The sequence below is a fragment of the Scyliorhinus canicula genome, chromosome 11 (assembly GCF_902713615.1).
Source record: "Scyliorhinus canicula chromosome 11, sScyCan1.1, whole genome shotgun sequence".
Lineage (NCBI taxonomy): Eukaryota > Metazoa > Chordata > Chondrichthyes > Carcharhiniformes > Scyliorhinidae > Scyliorhinus > Scyliorhinus canicula.
This window is the reverse complement of record NC_052156.1, coordinates 88,139,886-88,161,643: the sequence shown is the minus strand read 5'-3', so window position 1 is coordinate 88,161,643 and position 21,758 is coordinate 88,139,886. Positions and strand designations below refer to the sequence as shown.

At 47.4% G+C, this 21,758-nt stretch overlaps 1 protein-coding gene across 1 annotated transcript in view; it reads left to right on the top strand.

The window, feature by feature from the left end:
* Nucleotides 1–21,758, top strand: part of dock3 (dedicator of cytokinesis 3) — a 1,304,448-nt gene that overhangs the window by 205,663 nt on the left and 1,077,027 nt on the right. Inside the window, 1 exon segment of the mRNA XM_038810823.1 lies at nt 9,823–9,878. Within this exon segment, the coding sequence (XP_038666751.1) occupies nt 9,823–9,878 (56 nt within the window).

Here is a 21,758-nt window from a genome sequence, read left to right as displayed (position 1 = left end):
CTACTAAAGGAGAACTACACTCAGCAGACCAAAAAAATCTACGGCAGGCACCTCCTGTCCACGCGGCATCAACTCCCCGGTGAGTCTGTGGAAGATTTCTGGCGTGGCCTGCATGCTCTGGAGAGGGACTACGATTGCCAGGCTGTTTCTGCCAAGCAGTAGAGGCTCCTTCATTAAATGTTTTTAAGGTAAAGATAGATAGTTTTTTGAAGAATAAAGGGATTAAGGGTTATGGTGTCTGGGCCGGAAAGTGGAGCTGAGTCCACAAAGGATCAGCCATGATCACATTGAATGGTGGAGCAGGCTCGAGGGGCCAGATGGCCTACTCCTGCTCCTAGTTCTTATGTTCTTATGTTTCGGCCGTTGAACATTCTGAACTAATTAGGGACGCTTTCGTTATGGGCATAGGGTCCGCATACATCCGCCAGCACCTCTTAGAAGGGACTACCCTTGACCTCGCGGCGACCAAGAAACTCGCGATCTCACTCACAGTCGCCTCCCGCAATGTACAGGCATACGCCCCCGAGCACACGGCGCCCTCCTCCTGGACATCATGGACCCCGCCAGCGAACGCCCCATCGTGGACCCCACCAGCAACCGGCCCCAGCCAACCCCAAGCCTGCGCCGCGTGGCAGCCAACCAACCCCGGGGGACCCAAATGCTACTTCTGCGGACAGGCAAAGCACCCCCGGCAGCGCTGCTCGGCACAGAGCGCGCTCTGCAAGGCCTGCGGGAAGAAAGGTCATGTCGCTGCTGTGTGCCAGGCCCGCTCGATCGCCGCTGTCATAAGACCCATTGTTCCTGCAATCCCCACGTGCGACCCGTAGGTGCCGTCATCTTCCTCGCCTCAGACCACGTGTGGCCTGTGGGCGCCACAGTCTTGCTCGTCTCAGGGCGCCGCCATCTTGCTTGCCTTAGGACACGTGCGGCCCGTGGGCGCTGCCATCTTTAACGCCGTCCGCCACGTTCAACTCGTGGGCGCCGCCATCTTCCCTGCCTCAGGACCCCTGCTCGTCGGGCACCTCATCGGGCTGCCATCGCCTGCAACCGCTGCCGACCAGCCAGGGGACTTCCAACACCAGTCGCGTCTCGCCTCCATCACGATCGACCAATCCCGACCGCACAACCTCGCGACCGTGTTGACGACAGTGAAGGTCGTGGGCACAAGACATCATGCCTTCTTGACTCCGGGAGCACAGGGAGCTTCATCCACCCCGATACGGTAAGGCGCTGCTCCCTCGCGGTACACCCCATTAACCAGAAGATCTCCCTGGCCTCCGGATCCCACTCCGTGGCGATCCGGGGGTCCTGCACCACCACCCTCACCATCCAGAGCGTAGTGTTCAGCGACTTCCAGCTCTACTTCCTCGCCATCCTCTGCCCTGCCTTGCTACTCGGCCTGGACTTACAGTGCAACCTCCAGAGCCTAACCCTGAAATTTGGCGTGCCCCTACCATCCCTTACTGTCTGCGGCCTCACGACCCTTCATGTCGACCCGCCTTCTCTGTTTGCAAACCTCACCCCGGATTGCAAACCCGTCGCCACCAGGAGCAGACGGTACAGTGCCCAGGACAGGACCTTCATCCGGTCTGAGGTTCAGCGGCTGCTGCAGGAAGGTATTATCGAGGCCAGCAACAGGCCCGAGAGAGCCCAAGTGGTAGTCGTGAAAACTGGGGAGAAAAACAGGATGGTCGTTGACCACAGTCAGAGCATCAATCGGTACACACAGCTCGACGCGTCCCCCCTCCCATGCATATCTGATATGGTCAATCAGACCGGGTCTTCTCCACAGTAGACCTGAAATCTGCCTTCCACCAGCTCCCCATTCGCAAGGCGGACCGTCCGTACACCGCGTTTGAAGCGGACGGCCTCCTTTACCACTTCCTTAGGGTTCTCTTAGGCATCATTAATAGTTCTCAGTCTTCCAATGGGAGATGGATGAATGGTTGACCGGTACGGACTGTGGGCCACCTTCCCGTACCTGGATCACATCACCACATCACCATCTGCGGCCACGGCCAGCAGGACCACGACACTAACCTTTCCAAATTCCTCCACACCGCCAAACTCCTCAACCTAACATACAACAAGGAGAAGTGCATGTTCAGCACTAACCGATTATCCATCCTCGGCTATGTGGTTTAAAATGGAGTTCTAGGGCCCGATCCCGATCGCATGCGCCCCTCATGGAACTCCCCCTTCCCCACTGCCCCAAGGCCCTCAAATGATGCCTGGGGTTTTTCTTGTACTGCGCCAGTGAGTTCATAACTACGCGGACATGGCCCGCCCACTCATTCACTCCACCGTTTTCCCACTGACGGCCGAGGCTCACTCGGCCTTAAACCGTATCAAGGCCGACATCGCCAAGGCCGCGATGCACACGGTCAACAAGACGCTGCCCTTCCAAGTCGAGAGCGATGCATCAGACGTTGCTCTGGCCACCAACCTCAACCAGACAGGCAGGCACGTGGCATTGTTTTCAAGCACCCTCCATGCCTCTGAAATTGGGCACACCTCCGTCAAGAAGGAGGCCCAAGCCATCGTTGAAGGTGTGCGACATTGGAGGCATTACCTGGCCGGCAGGAGATTCACTCTCCTCACTGACCAACGGTCGGTTGCCTTCAAGTGCAACAACACACAGCGGGGCAAGATCAAAAACGATAAGATCTTGAGGTGGATGATCGAGCTCTCCACCGACAATTACGAGATTTTTTATTGCCCCGGTAAGCTCAACGAGCCCCCCGATGCCCTATCCCGAGTTACATCTGTCACCCAGGGGTCACCCGGTTTTTTTTTCACTTTCATGTTTTTCGCTTTCGCAACCTGCCCTACTCTATCGAGGAGGTTAGGGCTATCACCAGAGACTGCCAGGTCTGCGCGGAGTGTAAACCGCACTTCTACCGGCCAGACCAAGCGCACCTCGTGAAGGCCTCCCACCCCTTTGAACGCCTCAGCGTGGATTTCAAAGGGCCCCTCCCCTCCACTGACCGGAACATGTACTTTCCTAACGTGGTTGACGAATACTCCAGGTTCCCCTTCATCGTCCCATGCCCCGATATGACATCTTCCACCATCGTTAAAGTCCTCAACACCATCTTCGCTCTGTTTGGTTTCCCCGCCTATGTACACAGCGACCGGGGATCCTCATTTATGAGCAATGAGCTGCGCCAGTACCTGCTCAGCAGGGGCATTGCCTCGAGCAGGACGACCAGCTGCAACCCCCGGGGAAACGGTCAGGTGGAGCGGGAGAATGGGACAGTCTGGAAGGCCTTCCAGCTGGCCCTACAGTCCAGGAATCTCCCGGCCTCCCGCTGGCAAGGGGTCCTCCCGATGCCCTTCACTCCATTCGGTCACTCCTTTGCACTGCGACTAATGAAACCCCCCATGAACGTCTCTTTGCCTTCCCCAGGAAGTCCACCTCCGGGGTTTTGCTCCCAATGTGGCTGTCAGGTCCAGGACCCGTTCTCCTCTGCAAGCACGTGCGGCTCCACAAGGCGGACCCGTTGGTTGAGAGGGTACAGTTAGTCCATGCGAACCCGCAGTACGCCTGGCGTACCCCGACGGCCACCAAGACACTGTCTCCCTCAGGGTCCTGGCTCCAGCTGAGTTCCCCCCCCCCCCCCCCCACCCTCTGCCCCGGCGCCACCCTTCCTCCCCCCAGCGCACCTCACCACAGCCCCCGCTCCAGGCCGATCCGTCCTCCCCTTGGTCCCACCCGGGGATGAAGATGAGGTCGACACGCTCGCAACAGAGGATCAAGGCGCCCGATCGTCTGAATTTGTAAACTTTTCCTAAAATGTTAACCTATGTATGTAAATAGTTTTCTACCACCCCCGCTGGACTCTTTTTTAACGGGGTGAATGTGGTAGTCACCACTGTTGTATATATATCGCATATGAGGTGTATTACGGTAAGGCTCCTGTACTACAGGTATGGGGGTAGATCCCTGCCTGCTGGCTCCGCCCAGTAGGCGGAGTATAAATGTGTGGGCTCTTTGAGCTGAATCCATTTTGGCAGCAGCTGCGGGAGGCTACACACCTCTGCGTAATAAAGCCTCGATTACACTCTACTCGTGTCTCGTTGTAATTGATAGTGCATCAAGTCAATCTGTATTAACTCATTTATGAAAGAGTCTGCACGTTCCCCCAGCTTTTGGACTCAATTATTGATTTTTCTCAGTCCAAAAATGTATTGCTTCTTAGGTTAAAGTAGGTGTCAAAGAACTTCATGACCTCGTCAAAGCTATTGGAAGGTTCATTTACTCCTTGACTGGCTATTATTTTGTCAGGTTTTGAACCGACTGAATATGCAATCACTTGTTCAGCCTCTGTTCTCTTATTCAAGCCTGGTGCTATCATTTATCTTAAAATTCTTTTCCGTAATGCCTAGTTTTGCACCTGATCAGGCCCTTCCATCTGCCTACATTGGTCAGGCACTGTTAATTTACTAATCATTGCTGTTTTTAGCATGGGAATACAGCATTAATTTTTTTTAATGGCTCTGCAGTAATCTTTTGTTTATTCCCGCAATTTTCGAGACTTAACGAGATCCATTTGTGGTTACTCAGCCATTTTAAACTTCAGCGATCCTTCAGAAAATCTTTTGAACAAAGTGTTTTGGCCAGCAAGTTGCTTTTTGAAACTTTGAAAATCAAATTGAAGCCGATTTTTTTACTCTGACTTTTTAAAAATGATTTTTTCAACTTGCATATGGTCATGTTGTGTTATGACACCAAATCTGGATCCATGCTGCAATGTTCTTCAAGCCATGCTGTTCAAGCCATCAGTGCTGCCTGATTTTACACTGAAATTGAAAGCTTAATTCAGCCTTTTCTTTTGGAGTTTGCTCATCCTTTGTCGACCTGGCTAGGCCCTTTGACTGTTTGCAATCGAGTCTCACAACGAACCTCCACGTGCTCTGATGCTGTTCTCTTGCACTGCACAGTGAATCTTTCTTCTGCCCTGCAGCCTTCACAACTGTAATGGGACTTCTTAAGTGATCCACAATCTCCAGCTGTGTATTCAATGTCATCAAGTTAGGTGCACTTTTCTCTGCTCAGATTAAGGTGTATTTGCTTCTTCATTCTTGGGGATTTTGGGGTCTTTCACCTGCTGCCATCATGTTGTTGGGTTGTATGTATGTCTCATCAAGAGGTCTGGAAGCTTGGGTGGTTTAACAGTAACTCTTTATTGATAGCACAAAGCCATGTTCATATATATGCCATATCGGCTTCCACTAGGCTCAGCACTACCATTCCTACTCCCATATGATTCCACATCATCATGTGGCAGGTAGTGTTTCTCTAGTCCCACATTAACCCTACAGTCCGGAACATCTTAATATGACAATTGTAGTCCCAACAATGGCTACTACTGTCTTCTGGCACTACTGGACATACAGAACTATGGGCCAATCTCTGTCAGGCAGAACTTCCTCATTGACGGGGGCTGAAGACCTACTCTTAATTAATTCAGGCTGCCATCTGCCCTGTGGAGCAGCCGGATTTGGCATTGGTGGGTTGACCAATTTTAGATCAGTTTCCTGCTGCCCCGCTGTCCCCTCACCCACCCGTATGTTTTTATTGTTTATGAGGGGAATCTAAAGATTTATATTAGATATCAGTGCAATTTGAATAGTTATTATTAATTACTGGCACAATCAGGCATTCACCCACCTCCGAATTCCTGCAGTGAATCTGTGCTCCACCTTCATTTTCGCTTCTTCCCATTCTCAGTTTCTCCTCTTTGCCTGCTTGTATGTGCCCTCCTTGTTCTCAGAACTTCACGCATAACAGGTGTTGATGCAAATGCATGAACAAAGATGAAGAATTACAGGGGAACCCATATTTATAAGGTAATGCGTAACATTTGCAAACATTGTGTGCTCAGAATGTCACATGATAAAATCTCAAACAATGTCTCCAATTAAAGTTAGCAGCAGCATGCCCAAATGCCATCCATCCACACCTCTTAGTCAATCCCAACCCCATCCATTTAACTCCTTCCCTCACCTCAGTTCCTCCCCAACTTCATTTCCTGTTTTTAGCTTGTTCCTGCCTTATAGTATTTAGTACACCATTAGTAATTTTGCTGCCTTATATCATCTTAGGTTACATGGAAAAAACTGAGGTGTGAGTCTAATTTGGATGGCTTTCTCAAACACCCAACACAGACATCATGGGCGAAATGGCCTCCCTCTATGCTGCAAGACTGTTCCATAATTCACATACAAATAACTGACGTTAATTGAAAGTAAAAGGTCTTGAACTTTATTATCCGGTAGAAAATATTTCAAGTATTGAGGTATCCAATTTGTTGGTTAAAGGTACTATTTAACAGTTTCTCAGTTCACATGTAAAAATTAGCTTAAGCCCCAAAAATTGTTGAGAAATATTATTTAATCTGAACTTGCAACCTATTGATTTTTTAAAAAGTAGTTTTTTTCCAATGAAAAGCTGTCCGATTGTCTTTGTTACTGTCAACAAAAAAATCAGACTTGCCTGTCATATAAAGCTCTGAGAATTTAATATGCAGCTTGTTGCAAAGTATTTTGTGAACCAGAAAACGAATTCCCAAATCCGTACACAATGAAGTAATAAATAGTAATTATTTCAATTCAGATACCTTCTGAGAATGACACACGCTCAGAACTCACAATTGTGGTTCAAAACTGTCCACTTATTCTGAAGTTTACAAAGAACTCAACAAAGTCCAAATTTTGAGGTAATTTGAAGCCTTCAAGCCAAACGTAATTAAAAGACTAATCAGTAGATAAAAATAATCATGATCGTGTTGTCATAATATCCACTCAAGTATATTATTAGATGCAGACAGGCAGTGATTGATACACGGATAACCAATGAACACACACGACACAGAACAACCAATCACCAGACAGGACACCACTACTATAAAGACCACAGGGCATTAAGGCTCTCTTTCTCTCACAGGACACGGCTCGGGAGATAGTCGCAGTGCATAGGCCCAATGAACATCATCACCATGTGATAGAGAGCTAGTCTGGTCAAGCCAGTAGGAGATTATCAGTTAGGTTAATAGAGTGTCAACCCACAGCAGATTATGTACAGCAATCAACAGGTTCAATAAAACAGTGTTGGACCATCTCCTGTGTCGGAAGCCTGTTTCTCGTTTTACTGCATCCAGTTGCAGTCGATGTTAGACCAACACAGTTAACACATCAAGTGTGGTAGGTGCAGTGCAATTACAAAGAATGTGAAAGGGTTGCTCAAAAATTATGCAAGAATTCATCTTATTTCATCTTCAGAGTCAAGGACATCAGCGATTTACTAGTTATTTGTTTCCCTGATTAACAGTAAGAACATTATGTCCCATTGATTACCTGGTCACATTGTTTTATGACCATTTCAAAAGAGGTGATCTCATCATTGAAATAATTTTTTAAAAAGTAGCAAAAAACATATTTATGTAGCTCCTTTAGTAAAACATCTAAGGCCTGTCACTGAGCATTATAAAACAAAACATGACACTGAGCCACATAAGATAACATAACGCATGATGAAGGATTGTTTTAAATGAGGAGAGCGAAATAGAACGGTGGAGAGGTGAAGGAAGGAAATTCCAGAGCTTAGGGCTGATGCAACTGTATGCATGGTTACCAATGGCAGAGCCATTCAAATCCGGGATGCTCCAAAATGCCAAAATTAGAGTAGCACTAATATCTCAGAGGATTATGGGACTGGAGGTGACTGCAGAGATAAAGAGGAGCCAAGCAATGGAAGGACTAAAAGAAAGGTTGAGAATTTTCAAATTCTTGCTTGACTGGATGTCAATGTAGGTCAACGAACGCAGAATGATGGGGAATGGGGACGTGGTGCGTGGTAATATATGGGCAGCAGAGCTTTGGATGGCCTCAAGAGTGGGAGTTTATGTGGGAGAATAGCCAGAAGTGTTTTGGGATAGTTGAGTCTAGAGCAAAAATACATAGACAAGGGTTTCAGCAGCAGATGAGCTGAGCCACGAGTGAAGTTTGGTGATGTTACGGAGGTAAAAATATGTTGTAATATTTCCTGTTCACCAATTAGGTGAATAACAATTGCAGTGTTTATTTACATAGAACTACAATGTAGCTTTGTGGCTATAAGTCAGTTTCCAGGATCTAACTAATTCAGAAACTCCTGCTTGCTTGAGTGATCCCCATCCTGGTTCCTGATTGTTTGCCTGGGTCATGTGACTCACTCAGCCGATTCCCCCCCAAGTTGGGAGGGTGCCAGGTGGAGATACAGTGGCCTTCCTTCCTCTGATCAATTAAATCCGAGACTGAAAGACTCATGGATGGCCTTGCTGTCCCATTGTTGATTGAGGCTCATAACTGTGCGGTCAGTGCTCATTTAAGGACCTCATCCTAGAACTGCTGGTATTCAGCTCGCACTGGTTGTGGCGGCCTCCTCGCAAGAAGCCCGACAAGGAAACCCACAAAACCCTTGGGGCCGGATTGAGAGACCCAGCATTGGGTAGAGAGGATCAGCTACATGCCGCCCCCTCTTCCCTTTATTCCAACACCTCCACCTCTTTTTAGACAGCCACATATCCCATCACCCCTCCTTCCTACTCTCACTCATCAGTGGCCTGGGCACCTTGCTGATCCTGGACCTAGGATGGGCACATTACCAGGGCTACCACTTCCCCCTACTGATGCTGACAGCAGTAAGGAGGTGTTGGCCTCTGATTGTCTCGCAGCTCCAGGGGGTGGGGTTCCCACCCATGGTGGTTGACTGAGGGAAGGCCCATCACTGGCCACTTGAATGCCTGACTGACACTTAATATGGACTTCCCCAAAGGTGGCGACGGGGGCTCTTGTTGGCTCTCCCCGGCAAGACCCTGGTCACCTGGATAGGGGCTGGTTTAGTACAGTGGGCTAAACAGCTGGCTTGTAATGTAGAACAAGGCCAGCAGCACGGGTCCAATTCCTGTACCGGCCTCTCCGAACACATGCCGGAATGTGGCGACTAGCTGCTTTTCAAAGTAACTTCATTGAAGCCTTCTTGTGACAATAACGATAATTATTATTATCAAATTTTGCCTCAAACCTTTATTCATCTAGTGGTGGATTTGGATAGGAAGTTTTATAATGTAGTAACAGTGAAGGAATTGAGAGCTGGTAGTGAGGTCGAGCTTGGTGTTGACAAACTAACATTGTGCTTTTGGATGATGTCACTGAAGCAGCTTGCAGCTGAGAAAAAAACCATTGCAAGTGATTCTCCGCTTATGATTAGATAGATAATAATAGAACCTGGCGAGTTTAGTGGTGATGTTCTGGAAGGGGGGTGGGATATGATCAATCATGTCAAAGGCTGCAGATAGGTCAAGTAGGCGGAGGAGGAAAGGCATACCTTTGCCACAGTCATATGGGATGTAAATGAATTAGTCAAACGAGATATTGATTTTAAAAAAAATATGGTTGTTGCTGGTGTTGGTTTGCGGGATTGGTTTAATGATGTTCCTGTGTACTAATTATGAATTAACATGCACACATTTAAAGCTGGATTATTCTGCTATGTGTGGTGAAATATTCTTTGAAAGAGCTGATATAGATGCATCTGCGTTTCATCACTGTTTCATACCCTGCCCATGGCTGACATTATTTTCATCACAAAATCTTCCAAAACCGAAACTCCAATAATGGCAGAAAGAATTTTTTCATAAAAACTCTGCAATTCACTAATTCTGTATAATTGCTGTTTACTGTATTTTTTCATTTGTTTGACATAGGTTATCTGGTTGTGTAATGATTGCTGTGCATTATTAGAATTTTAAAGAAAAGAAAACTTGTTTTTCTTTACAGGGTCTCTTTCCTGCAAGCTATATCCATCTGAAGGCGGCTGTTGTCAGTAATCGAGGGTGAGTACTCATTCGTGAATGGACGGTTGTATTAGGAAGCCAATTGATTATTTTTTTAAAATCATACACTTCAAGGGAAAAATGTGCCAACATTGCAATCAGTACTTCTCAGGGTGAGCTGTTTAATACATTGTAAAAATTAAATTGTGACAGAATATTCTGTTCTTTATTTCCTGTGTATTTTTCTATATACTTCTATTGAGATTTTAAATCTTTGATTCTGGAAAGTTCAGAGAATTGGCAGCCTCCTTTATGAGAGAGGGTTGGTTCAGTAACTTTTCAGCTTCTTCATTGTAATATTGAAATAAACTCTGATGTAGGAATATACTCAAATGGCAAGTAGCTTTATGACATGAATATTAAACCTATACAAGAATAAAGTCATCGTATGCATGATATGAAACATTTAACTCTTCAATTTTTCACACTTTTATGACCCTGATTCACCATCTCTTTACTATTACGTGTCTATTTTTCATTTTAATTTAACTTTTATTTATGCCTAATATGTTTTTTTCCAAAACAATCACATTCATTACTTAGATTTGTTCTTCCACTTAGATCACAATTTACACTTAAGGAGCATGTACAACCTTTTTGGGGAAAAAAGGACTCCAAAGTGCTTTATAACCTATCTTCATGTTTAATGCGTCTCAGGTATTGGACCAGTTGCTGCTGAAGGGAGCTGAATTAGCAAATTATAATCAACATCAATGTATCCCCTGAAATGACAATTGTATTTACTGATGTTACTTACCTTCTGACGTTCTGACGATAATGGGCTCACAGGCCTTTAACTAAATAACTTTATACATCTATAGAAGTACATACAGAATAAATGTGTTAAGGCTTTGATTTCAGAGCGCGCGATTCTCTGCCGCGAATGCGCTCAAGCGAGAGCATAACGTGGCTGGAGAATCCTGGGGGAGCCCTCCAGCGAACCTCCACACAGTCTCCACGTCTTGCGGGATTCACTGAAGTCCCGCGATATGTTGGAGTCGGAACTCCGCCCCAAACTCCACTCCCGGAAGTAGGTCTTAAACCTAATTATGACCTACTCACCTGGACTCCACAGGCCTCCAGAGATTCACCGGCCTCCCCAGCGAGGCTGCAGCCGGGGCTTTTCACAGTAACTTCATTGAAGCCTACTTGTGACAATAAGCGATTATTATTATTAGCCGGGCGCCGATCAGTGCTGGTCCACACAAACGTGGACCAGGCGGAACGGCACCTGGGCGGTCTCCTGGGCCATCAAGAGACCCCTGGGTGGTCAGGGTGAGTGACGGGTGGCTCCTTGGCCCTCCTCTTGGAATGTGGGCACCTTGGCACTGCCCAGCTGGCACCTTGGCACTGCCACCCTGGCACTGCCAAGGTTCCCAGATGGCACTGCTAAGTCAGCCTTAGTGCCAGGGTGGCAATATAAGGGTGCCCGAGTGCCAGGGCGGCCTTGCCAAGGGTCGGGGTAAGGGGGGACATGCCCCTTGAAATGAGGATGGGGGATTGAAGGGTGGGAGAGTGCAGGGAAACTAAGGAGGGACCTCTGGGGAGTTGGGGATGAAGGGTGGGGTTCCGAGAAGGGAGGGGGTGCTGTAACGGTGCTTGGGGGAGGAGGTCTGGAGAGGGTGCGGTATCCTTACTTGGGTGGTATGGGGTAGTGTCCATGTGTGTGGGGGGTGACATTGCCAATGGGTGAGGGGTGTAGGGGACCCACAAGCTCACTTTAAAATCGGGGCACCCTTTCAAAATGGCAGCCCGATCTCTGGGTTCAGCTCCCCAGTGCTGAAAAGAATTCTAAGGGCGCGATCTTCCGGCTTTGTTACAGTCGTGCTCAAGTGTAACTAGGCCGGTGAATAGCGGGAGAGGATAAAAACGGGAACTTCACCCTGCACCAAACAGTTTGGGATGCAACCGGCCTGCTCCCGTAGGCAAATTTGTATCTCGCCGTAGTTTGGCAAGAAACCAATTATTAACACTTAAGCCCCATTTCCATACAATTAACAAGAGCCACCCATCATCCAATGGCCTGCTGTCATTCACCGGTCTCCACAGCAAGTGCTCATGCTGGTGCCGATTAGTACTCCTTTAGTACACCACACACGCAGCAACCAACATTCGAACACCAGGGAATGGGACAGAGTTCCCAGGACATAAGCACCGGAGGATGGGTGGGTGCCACGTTGAGGGGGGGTTGCCTGGAGAGACAGGCAAAGGGTCTGGGGATCATCCCGCATTGCGGAAGAAAGTGCTAGAGGCATCATAATGTTTGTGCAGAAAGTTAATGTGCTGTACAATACCCATTCCCGATAGTGCCGGCCCCCAACTGCACCCCTCCCCTCACCTAACCCCTTTCCCCTACCGCGGTGCCCTCAGTGATGCTCAACGTGCCTGGCCCTCCTAGATCTACCACTGCATCTTGGTGTTTCCCCAGGATGCACATCTGAGGTAGAGGCAGCAGCTGCTTACCTCGTCCCATGGCCTTTGATGGTCATGGTTGGCATCCTCTGGGGGCTTTGGGGCCGGCGGGTCACAACTCATCAACAGCACATGCACAGCCCATGTGCTGACCGTCTCATCAGTGGGGCGGAACTCCGAACACCGTCGCTGCACCATGGGGCGTGCCCGCGTTGGCACTCAGCGTCCCCATCTCCCTGTCGGTACCCATAGGACCCTAGGGATCACTTTGAGACGGAGGGGCAGCTAGTTCGAACCCCGGCTGCCCCTGCATCATCTGGCTCTGCCAACCCTGGTAGTTCATCATTGTCCGCACTATCGTGTCCACGCCCTCAGCAATGCTCCTCAGTGACTGCGTTACATCCTCCAGTGCCTGACCCATGCTCTGCAGTGCCTGAGCCATGCCCAGCTGCAACTAGGACAAACTCCGCAGCGCCTCAGCCTTTCCCATCTGAGAGCAGGACATGTCACGCAGAACTTCATCAAGGTCGGCCTGATACTGGGTGACATCCCAGTGAGGCAGACATACTGTCGAGATCCTCAGCCATGGCTGTCACCGACTACGCATCGCTTTGGACACCTTCACTCATGGTACCGTCTTCGTGCACCAGGCTCTCCACTGTGGTCGCCACCCTAGCAGTGTTGGCCTCGGTGCCACTCATTGCTGCCACCATCTCCTGCGCCCGTAGCCTCTGGGACTCCTCCAATCGACTATGGATCTGCTGGAGTGACATCTCCCTCTGAATGTCCAGGTTGGTCCCTCCGTCCCAATCAGCCACGGGTAACTCTGTTCCGCAGACTCAACACCAAGCCGGGACCCAGCTGGGTCTATGGATCCAGTAGACCTCCAACAGCTGTCTCGCCTGAGGGTTCTTGCCTCCACCAGATGTACATCGGCAGCAGTGTGGTGCTGATCAGATTGTGCCCCGGAAGCCTGACCACTATAATTTCCCACCAAGGTGTGTGTATCTGTGCTGGTGGAGGGTGGGGATGACAGCTGTGCTGCAACTATAACAGTTGCATCCTCGGAACTCTCCTCCGAGGTGTTTTCCTTGGAGTCAGGAGAGGGGGCCACCTGGGATGGGCTGGCGCTTTTGGCTGTTGGATTTTCGGTAGAATGGACAGGGGCTTTTCACAGTAACTTCATTGAAGACTACTCGTGACAATAAGCGATTTTCATTTCATTTCAATCATGTGGTCAGTGGGAGGAATAGGTCAGGGAGTAAGGCAATCGCTCCTCGCGTTTGACCGGTCGTCCGGGTCGAGCCGGGGGCGCCGGTTTTTTGCGCCAACCGCTCCGGCGCGGGGCTGGCCCCCAAAGGTGGGGAGAATTCCCCACCTTTGGGGAGGCCCGACCCCCGAGTGGTTGGCGCCACTCCCCTACTCCGGGACCCTCCGTCACGCCGGGTAGGGGAGAATGCCGCCCATATAAGGATTTTTCCGCTCTTTCTTTAGGTTCTTTGTGTATATTGCAGCTAGAGAATAGAAGTGACTAGCTCAGAGTGTAGTGTATTATATTCATTGTTAATTTAATCTAATCTTAATTAATTCTACTACTAGTCAAAGTATTAAAGTAAAATAACTCTCAAGTATATTATTTTGTTACTAAATAATTTGTCATCAACTGGAAGACTTTGGGTGCGATTCTCCGAAGCGGAGAGAAACAGCCGACGCCGGAGTGAAACCCGGAGTGTTTCACTCCGGCGTCGGAGGCCGCTCCTCGCCACCTATTCTCCCCCCTGGGGGGCTAGGAGCGGCGTTGCGTGAATCTCGGGCACTGGGCCTTGACGCTTGCGTCAAAGTGGCACGCCGAGAATGACGCGGCCGGCGGCGCGTAAGTGACGTCAGCCGCGCATGCGCAGGTTGGCCGGCTCCAACCCGCGCATGCGCGGTTGCCGTCTTCCCCTCCGCTGCCCCGCAAGACATGGCGGCTTGATCTTGCGGGGCGGCGGAGGGAAAAGAGTGCGTCGTTTACAGACGCCGGCCAGACGATCGGTGGGCACCGATCGTGGGCCAGACATCTGATGAGCACGTCCGTTGTGCTCTGTTGCACGTTTTACTTGAGTGTAATACGCGTTTATTGGAGTGTATTAACACGCCTCCGTTTAAAGGCCGTGTGCTTAACACTGCTAGGCTCTGTATGTGTATTTTCAGCTCGGGAGTCGCCAGGTGTCGTATAAACACCTCACAAATATTCCAAGGTCAGGTTCAAAGTATAAAACTATACACTGATCAGTAAGTTCCAACGATCAAAATTTATTATACAAATATAATAAATACGCATGCACACGCTAAAGACTAATACCTATTTCTACTATTAAACGACTAAATACTTATCTAAGTGGAAACCAGCAAGGTCAGGGGACAAGGCCTTTGGTCCTTTCTTAGCTGCACCTTCTGTTCGTTCTTAGAAGAGTACTGTATAAGTTCACGTAGCGAGCGTCGTTTTGGGAGGTCACCAGTTGATGGCTGGTGCTCAACGGCTGGTGATGGAAGACAGGATCTGGAGACTGGAGTCGAAGTCGAAACAGCAAGCCGGAGTAACAAAACAGCGGAGCCGGAGCAAAGCAGATCAAGCCGGAGCACGAACAGCTCAAGCCGGAGCACAAACAGACAGGACCATGTGTGGGGGTCTATCTTTATAGTGGTCCCCAATGTCCGTGCCTTTTCGGGGCGGGCTTTACCTTCCATGCATTGATTGGATCAATTCTCAATCGATGTCTCACTAATTCCCCAATCTGAGGGTCCCTTCTCGATGGGTGGGGCGGTCTCTAGGGTCTTTTGAGATGGATACTTTTGGTGCCGTTTTGTCTGGGCCTTCACTTAAAGTATCTATTCAAAACCAAATGTTGCTATTGTGTGTGCCCAGATCTGGATTGCCTCATTAATATGCAAAGCGTTTTGCTATTAACACCTTTGGTTGAGATCTTCCACCTGGCCAGAAACTAGTTTTGCTGCGTGCAAAATGCTAATCAGTCTTTGCAGACTGCTTGTTTTGGCTAAACTGCTTTTTCCCTGCAGTCTTAGCAGTTCTCCATTTTGTTAGCCCAGTGTCCATCTTAGGTGGCTACAGCTCGATCCTCCCTCCGCCCCCCACAGGCCCCACACTTACCTGTCGCGCGCTGTTCACGCCGGCAGTGACCAGGTGTGGTTGGCGCCGGCATGAACTGGTCGGGTTCGTCAGGTCGCTTCGCCCATCCGGGCTGGAGAATCGCCCGTCGCCGTGAAAAACGCGAGCGGCGATTCTCCGAGCGGCGTCACGCAAAACGCGACACGCCATTTTGGGGGGGAGTGGGAGAATCGTGGGTTTGCCAGGGCGGCGTGTCGTGATTCGCCCGGCCCTCCCGCGATTCTCCCTCCCGGCGTGGGGAGTGGAGAATCGTGCCCTTTGTTTATCATCAAGTTAAAACAACTCAGCAAGTCAAAGAGTGCATATACATTACATCCCTGTAATATAACAATCATATTCTATTTTACTGTCTGTTTAGTTCATGGATGATTTTATATTTGAGGTTATGGAAATTAATTTTATAGAAAGCCTGACATGCAACCAGTGCAATTTCAACCACATTTGTCGATAGTATCCAAAGAAGAAAATTTTTTAAATCTCCAGCAATAAACAAAATCTAAAGAGATAAGACTTCACAGTGCCAGAGAGGTTGTTTAGAAGGAACTAAGATCACACATCAATAAAAATCCACTTACACTAGAATGAACAAGCTGTAATTTTTTTCAGTCAGCATGTATTGGGTAAATGCTGGTGGGTCTCAGCGAGATACCAATATAGCAATGCTTCTGGAGGAGCAGGACTTTGACAGGAACTTCCTGAGTCCTGCATTTAAATCTGGAAATGCAGATGTTGGAAATGGCTAATAAATGTACTCTTTAATAATGATGAACATTGGTAGCCTTTTTTTCCTTTAAAAATCTGGGCAATTGAGCATTTTAAAAGCAAGCACTATACAGCCTAGATGCCTAGGATGTTCATTACTATTACTGTTAAGTCCATCATTTTCTATTTTCTGATAATTCACATTTTCACAAGGTAGAACTGAAACGTAATTCAGAACATGTATTGGTGACAATGTGCGCCAGTGCTAACAGGACAATTTAAATGCAGTACATTAGCTGACATCCAACTTGCTATTAGTATAAGATGTAAGTATTCAAGCTCTGGACTCAGAAAATGTTCTTTACGGTCCAATGTATTCACAAGTTTAAGGTGTCAGCATGACTTTCTTAATAGAGCACAGGAATTTAATGCTCTTGCTGCAATTAGCTTTGTACCTGCAACATTATCAATATTTGCTCAGTGTTTCAATACTTGACGTATATGAGGATTAGTTTAGCTCTGTTGGCATGACAGCTGGTTGCCAGCAGCATGGGTTCAATTCCCATACCGGCTGAGGTTATTCATGAAGGCCCGCCTTCTCAACCTTGCCCCTCACCGAAGATAAAAGCAAAATACTAAGGATGCTGGATTCTGAAACCAAAGAGAAAATGTTCGAAAATCTCAGCAGGTCTGGCAGCATCTGTAGGGAGAGAAAAGAGCTAACGTTTCGTGTCTAGATGACCATTTGTCAAAGCTAAAAGACAGAGAAAGTGGGAAATAATTAGACTGTGGTGTGAGAATGAAAGATGAGTCATAGCCACAAAAACGGAGTGCTAATAGCCACAGAAACCAAAGGGAAAGAATGCTACTGGTAGTCCCCAGAGAGAACAAAAGGTGTGAAAGACCAAACAGCAGAGAAACTAACATCAGAGGGTAAACTGTGACAGATATAGATGTGGGGTAGGGGGAAGGGGAAGCAAATGGGAGAAAGGGTGAGGAAAGGTGGATAACAATGGGGGGGGAGTAAATATATATAAAAAGACAGACAAGAAAGAAAGAAATGGTTAAAGACAGTTAAAATGAAATGGGATGAAACAAATGGGTCGAGGTGGGGTAGAGCTAATTAGGGCAGCACGGTAGCATTGTGGATAGCACAATTGCTTCACAGCTCCAGGGTCCCAGGTTCGATTCTTGCTTGGGTCACTGTCTGTGCGGACGCACATCCTCCCCGTGTGTGCGTGGGTTTCCTCCGGGTGCTCCGGTTGCGTCCCACAGTCCAAAGAACTGCAGGTTAGGTGGATTGGCCAAGATAAATTGCCCTTAGTGTCCAAAATTGCCGTTAGTGTTGGGTGGGGTTACTGGGGTATTGGGATAGGGTGGAGGTGTTGACCTCGGGTCGGGTGCTCTTTCCAAGAGCCAGTGCAGACTCGATGGGCCGAGTGGCCTCCTTCTACACTGTAAATTCTACGATGATGATCTGAAGTTGTTGAATTTGATGTTGAGGCCGGAAGGCTGTATCGTGCCTAACCGGAAGATGTTAGTTTCTCTGCTATTTGGCCTTTCACATCTTTTGTTCTCTCTGTGGACTACCATCAGCACTCTTTTCCCGTGGTCTCTGTGGCTGTTAGCAGTTCGTTACCCTGGGTTTTTGTGGCTCTGACTCATCTTTCATCCTCATTCCACAGTATCAATATTTCCCACTTTCTCTGTCTTTTAGCTTTGACAAAGGGTCATCTGGACTCAAAATGTTAGCTCTTTTCTCTCCCTCCAGATGCTGCCAGACCTGCTCAGATTTTTTCAAGCATTTTCTCTTTGTGTTCGCCTAATGTGTGGTGATCCTCAGGTTAAATTGCCACCAGTCAGTTCTCCCCTTCAAAGGGGAAAGCAGCCAATGGTAATCTAGGACTATAGCGATTTTATCTGTTACTTAGTATATATTGGCTGTGTTCCACTGAACTGACAGCTTTTGGATTACTTGTTGAAGGTTATGATGTTTAAATACTTTTATGTTGAAATAGAGATGGAAAGAGTCAAAGCTGACAGTTTGGAGTAGGGCAAACCAGAGAAGGTAAAAGGAGATTTTAGTCTGGCTAGATTGGAAGGAAAAGTTAATAGGCACAATTAGGAAGCAATAATAGAGAATATTCAAGTGCAAGATTGGTATTGCACAGAGCATTCCAATCCGGAATAAAATCAAGGCATTAGACAAAGGCTGTAAATGAAGCTTACAGCATACTACAGATTTAAAACTAGTATACAAATAGAGTTCTGAGAAATATTATAATCTACAAAGAGAGATAGAGTTGACAAATACGTACAGCCAAAATAACGGCAAAAGCAAAGGCTTTAGGAACATATTAGGAAAAGGAGAATTATCAAGAATGAGCTTGTTTCTATATTTAGGGGAGGGAGAAGAATGCCTTTAGTGGCTTGTTGTATGTAGAAAGGCATTTAATAGATAACTATAAACAATGCAACCCCCTATTTTCACAGTGGCTTCATTGTGGTGTTGGTGTGAGCCTACTTAGGCAGCACGGTAGCACAAGTGGATAGCACTGTGGCTTCACAGCGCCAGGGTTCCAGGGTCGATTCCCCGCTGGGTCACTGTCTGGAGTCTGCATGTTCTCCCCGTGTCTGCGTGGGTTTCCTCTGGGTGCTCCGGTTTCATCCCACAGTCCAAAGACGTGCAGGTTAGGTGGATTGGCCATGCTAAATTGCCCTTAATGTCCAAAACGTGAGGTGGGGTTTTAGGGTTATGGGGATAGGGTGGAAGTGAGGGTTTAAGTGGGTCGGTGCAGACTCGATGGGCCGAATGGCCTCCTTCTCCGCTATATGTTCTATGTACATGTGACACGGATTATTAATATTGAATGCAAACCTCAAATGGAAAGCAGGATTATGAGAGAAAATGGATTAGAGTTTGCGGGGATTCTGTGGAAAAATCCACTGACACTAACTTGGGTTCTGAGCAGAGTATTTCACCACAGTCAATGTGTGCATTTCAACAAAAAAAGACTTTGTGTCCTAATGAGACCGTTGTAGCTACAAATGTACCATGTCATCCGTATTAATCTTTAAACCAGTGTGTAATTGTTAACCTAGGGGAGAGTAAAGCGTATTGAATTATAATGCAATTTTTACATGTTTAATAAAAAAATGTTAAAACTAAAACAAAATCAAGGCAACCCCCCTTGTATGGGACTGCGCGTACAAAAATTACTAAAATATGCGAATGTACAGGGCCCAGGAAGGAGGTTAGTGAGGAGTGATGGGGGGACTGCTTATTTTTTTAAATCAAAATTGGCAATGAACATATTCCACTTAATTTTGAACGGTTAGCCTTGTGCTCGCAGTTGAAAAATTGTCTCAAATTTTGTTTTGAGTGAAAAAAACTGAATGCATAGAAGAATATGGACTGATGCAAATTAATCAATGTGGTTTTTTGCAGGATTCATCAGATTACCGTACTAGATTTTTTTGAGAAAACAAGCAAGCATAGGCAAGGACCTTGCAAAAGCATTCAGGAAATCGGCACAGAAAATTGGGGCTTGTAATGTAAATGGGCAATTGGCATAAATAGAGATGTATCTGAAAGACAGACGGGAAGTCAAGTATCATGTATGGGTGGCACGGTAGCACAGTGGGTAGCACTGTTACTTCACAGCTCCAGGGTCCCAGGTTCGATGCCCAGCTTGGGTCACTGTGTGGAGTCTGCATGTTCTCCCTGTGTCTGCGTGGGTTTTCTCCGGGTGCTCCGGTTTCCTTCCACAAGTCCCGAAAGATGTGCGGTCAGGTGAATTGGATATTCTGAATTCTCCCTCCATGTACCCGAACAAACGCCGGAGTGTGGCAACTAGGGGATTTTCACAGTAATTTAATTGCAGTGTTAATGTTAGCCTACTTGTGACAATAAAGATTATTATTATTATTATGTAAGATTAACAGTAGATAGCGTGTTTAACTAAATGGAAACAAAGTCACATGGCAATGCATTTAGCCATGTGATTCCCGTCGCTTGATGTGCCGAGAAAGACCCCGTTATTCAGCGGCCCCTGGTTAGAGAGTCAGCTGCACGTAGCCCCATTTTTTGCATTGATGAGCTTCGCTTGCCGGAACTCCTAGATGGAGCCCCCGCGCAACTCCTGACCCCTTGCCTCCCCAAGTCCCGATTCACTACGAGGGGGTCTCTGGGGCCCCACACCCACTTCGCACCACCGCGCAGGCACCTCCCATCCGATTGCCACTGCATATAAAATACCAGCTTGGCACCTTGGCAGTGCCAAGCTGATACCCTGGCAATGTCCCTGCGAGCCGGCAGGACCAGTTGGGCACCTTGACAGTGTCAGGCTACCCAGGTAACACTGCCAGGGTGCTGGGTTTGCACTGCAAAGGTGCCAGGCTGGGACTTTCAGGGTGTCCAGATGTCACCAGAAGTGCGAGGGTGCCAGCCTGCCAAGAGGGCATGCACCTGGAGGCCTCCGATCCGCTGGGAGATCCCCACGAGTGCTGTTGCGGCTGGTGCCAGTTTGTGGAGACTTGGACTGAATGGCACTCGCCCGAGGTCTCCGAGGCGAAGGGGATAGATCCCAATGCATCCGGTATCTCAGGAAACTGCATATAAAGTGAGAGTAGCTGTCTCACTCGAAGATGCAGATCTGCCAAAAAGTGATGTTGCACTGTGGCATGCTGCTTTTCATGCGCAACATGGCCGTTCAATTCTGCCTGACGTTCAAACCAAGAATTACAAATATGGAATTGTACATCACAACAATGATCATTAGTTATGTTATGGGCCAGGACTTAGAAACTCCAAAGTATATTATGAAGTCCACCTGACCTACAACCTTTATGTTGAATTTGGCTGGGATGAGCACAAGAGCCTTCCCTACAGGTGTGATTCATCAGTCTTTCTCGACATTTTAATCAAAACAAGCTTTAGTCTCAGAACTTAGTTAACATATATATATATATATATATAAACAAACAGCAAGACTTTTTATCAATTACAAACATAAGGACACCACACAGCTACAGTAAGCTATGTATACCACTTAATGAACTCCCCCTTAACTGTTCCAATTCAAAATCCAATAAACCAAAAACCCCTTTTCAAGGGCGTGACCCAGCACACTGTATTCTCACTTGACTAAGACTGGTCTTGTTACTGAATTCTGATCCAATTTTTAGCTAGCTGATTCAATTCCTTCCCGAAAGCTAGCCAAAGCCAACGACAAGGTGATTTTTACTGGAACAGATATTTAAAATGAAAATAGAGAGAGACAAGCCAAAACATTTTTTTTCTCTGCCTGTTGTCCACAACAGTCAAACTGAAAATGAAACAAAATAAACCTCACAGTCACAGCTCAGCTCCACCCACAAAATGACATAAATGAAGCCATGTGACAAGACATGAAAGGGACACTCCCATTTCACCTCCCACAAGAAAAAAAATAAACCATCAACTTAAAAATAGTTTCAGTTTTCACCTTTTCACTTGCCTATTCCTTGACAATAAACATACATTCATTTTAAACATCAAAAGAGGCCAACCTGTACAATAATACAGTCCATTTTAGGTCTTTGTTTTCGAACATCGA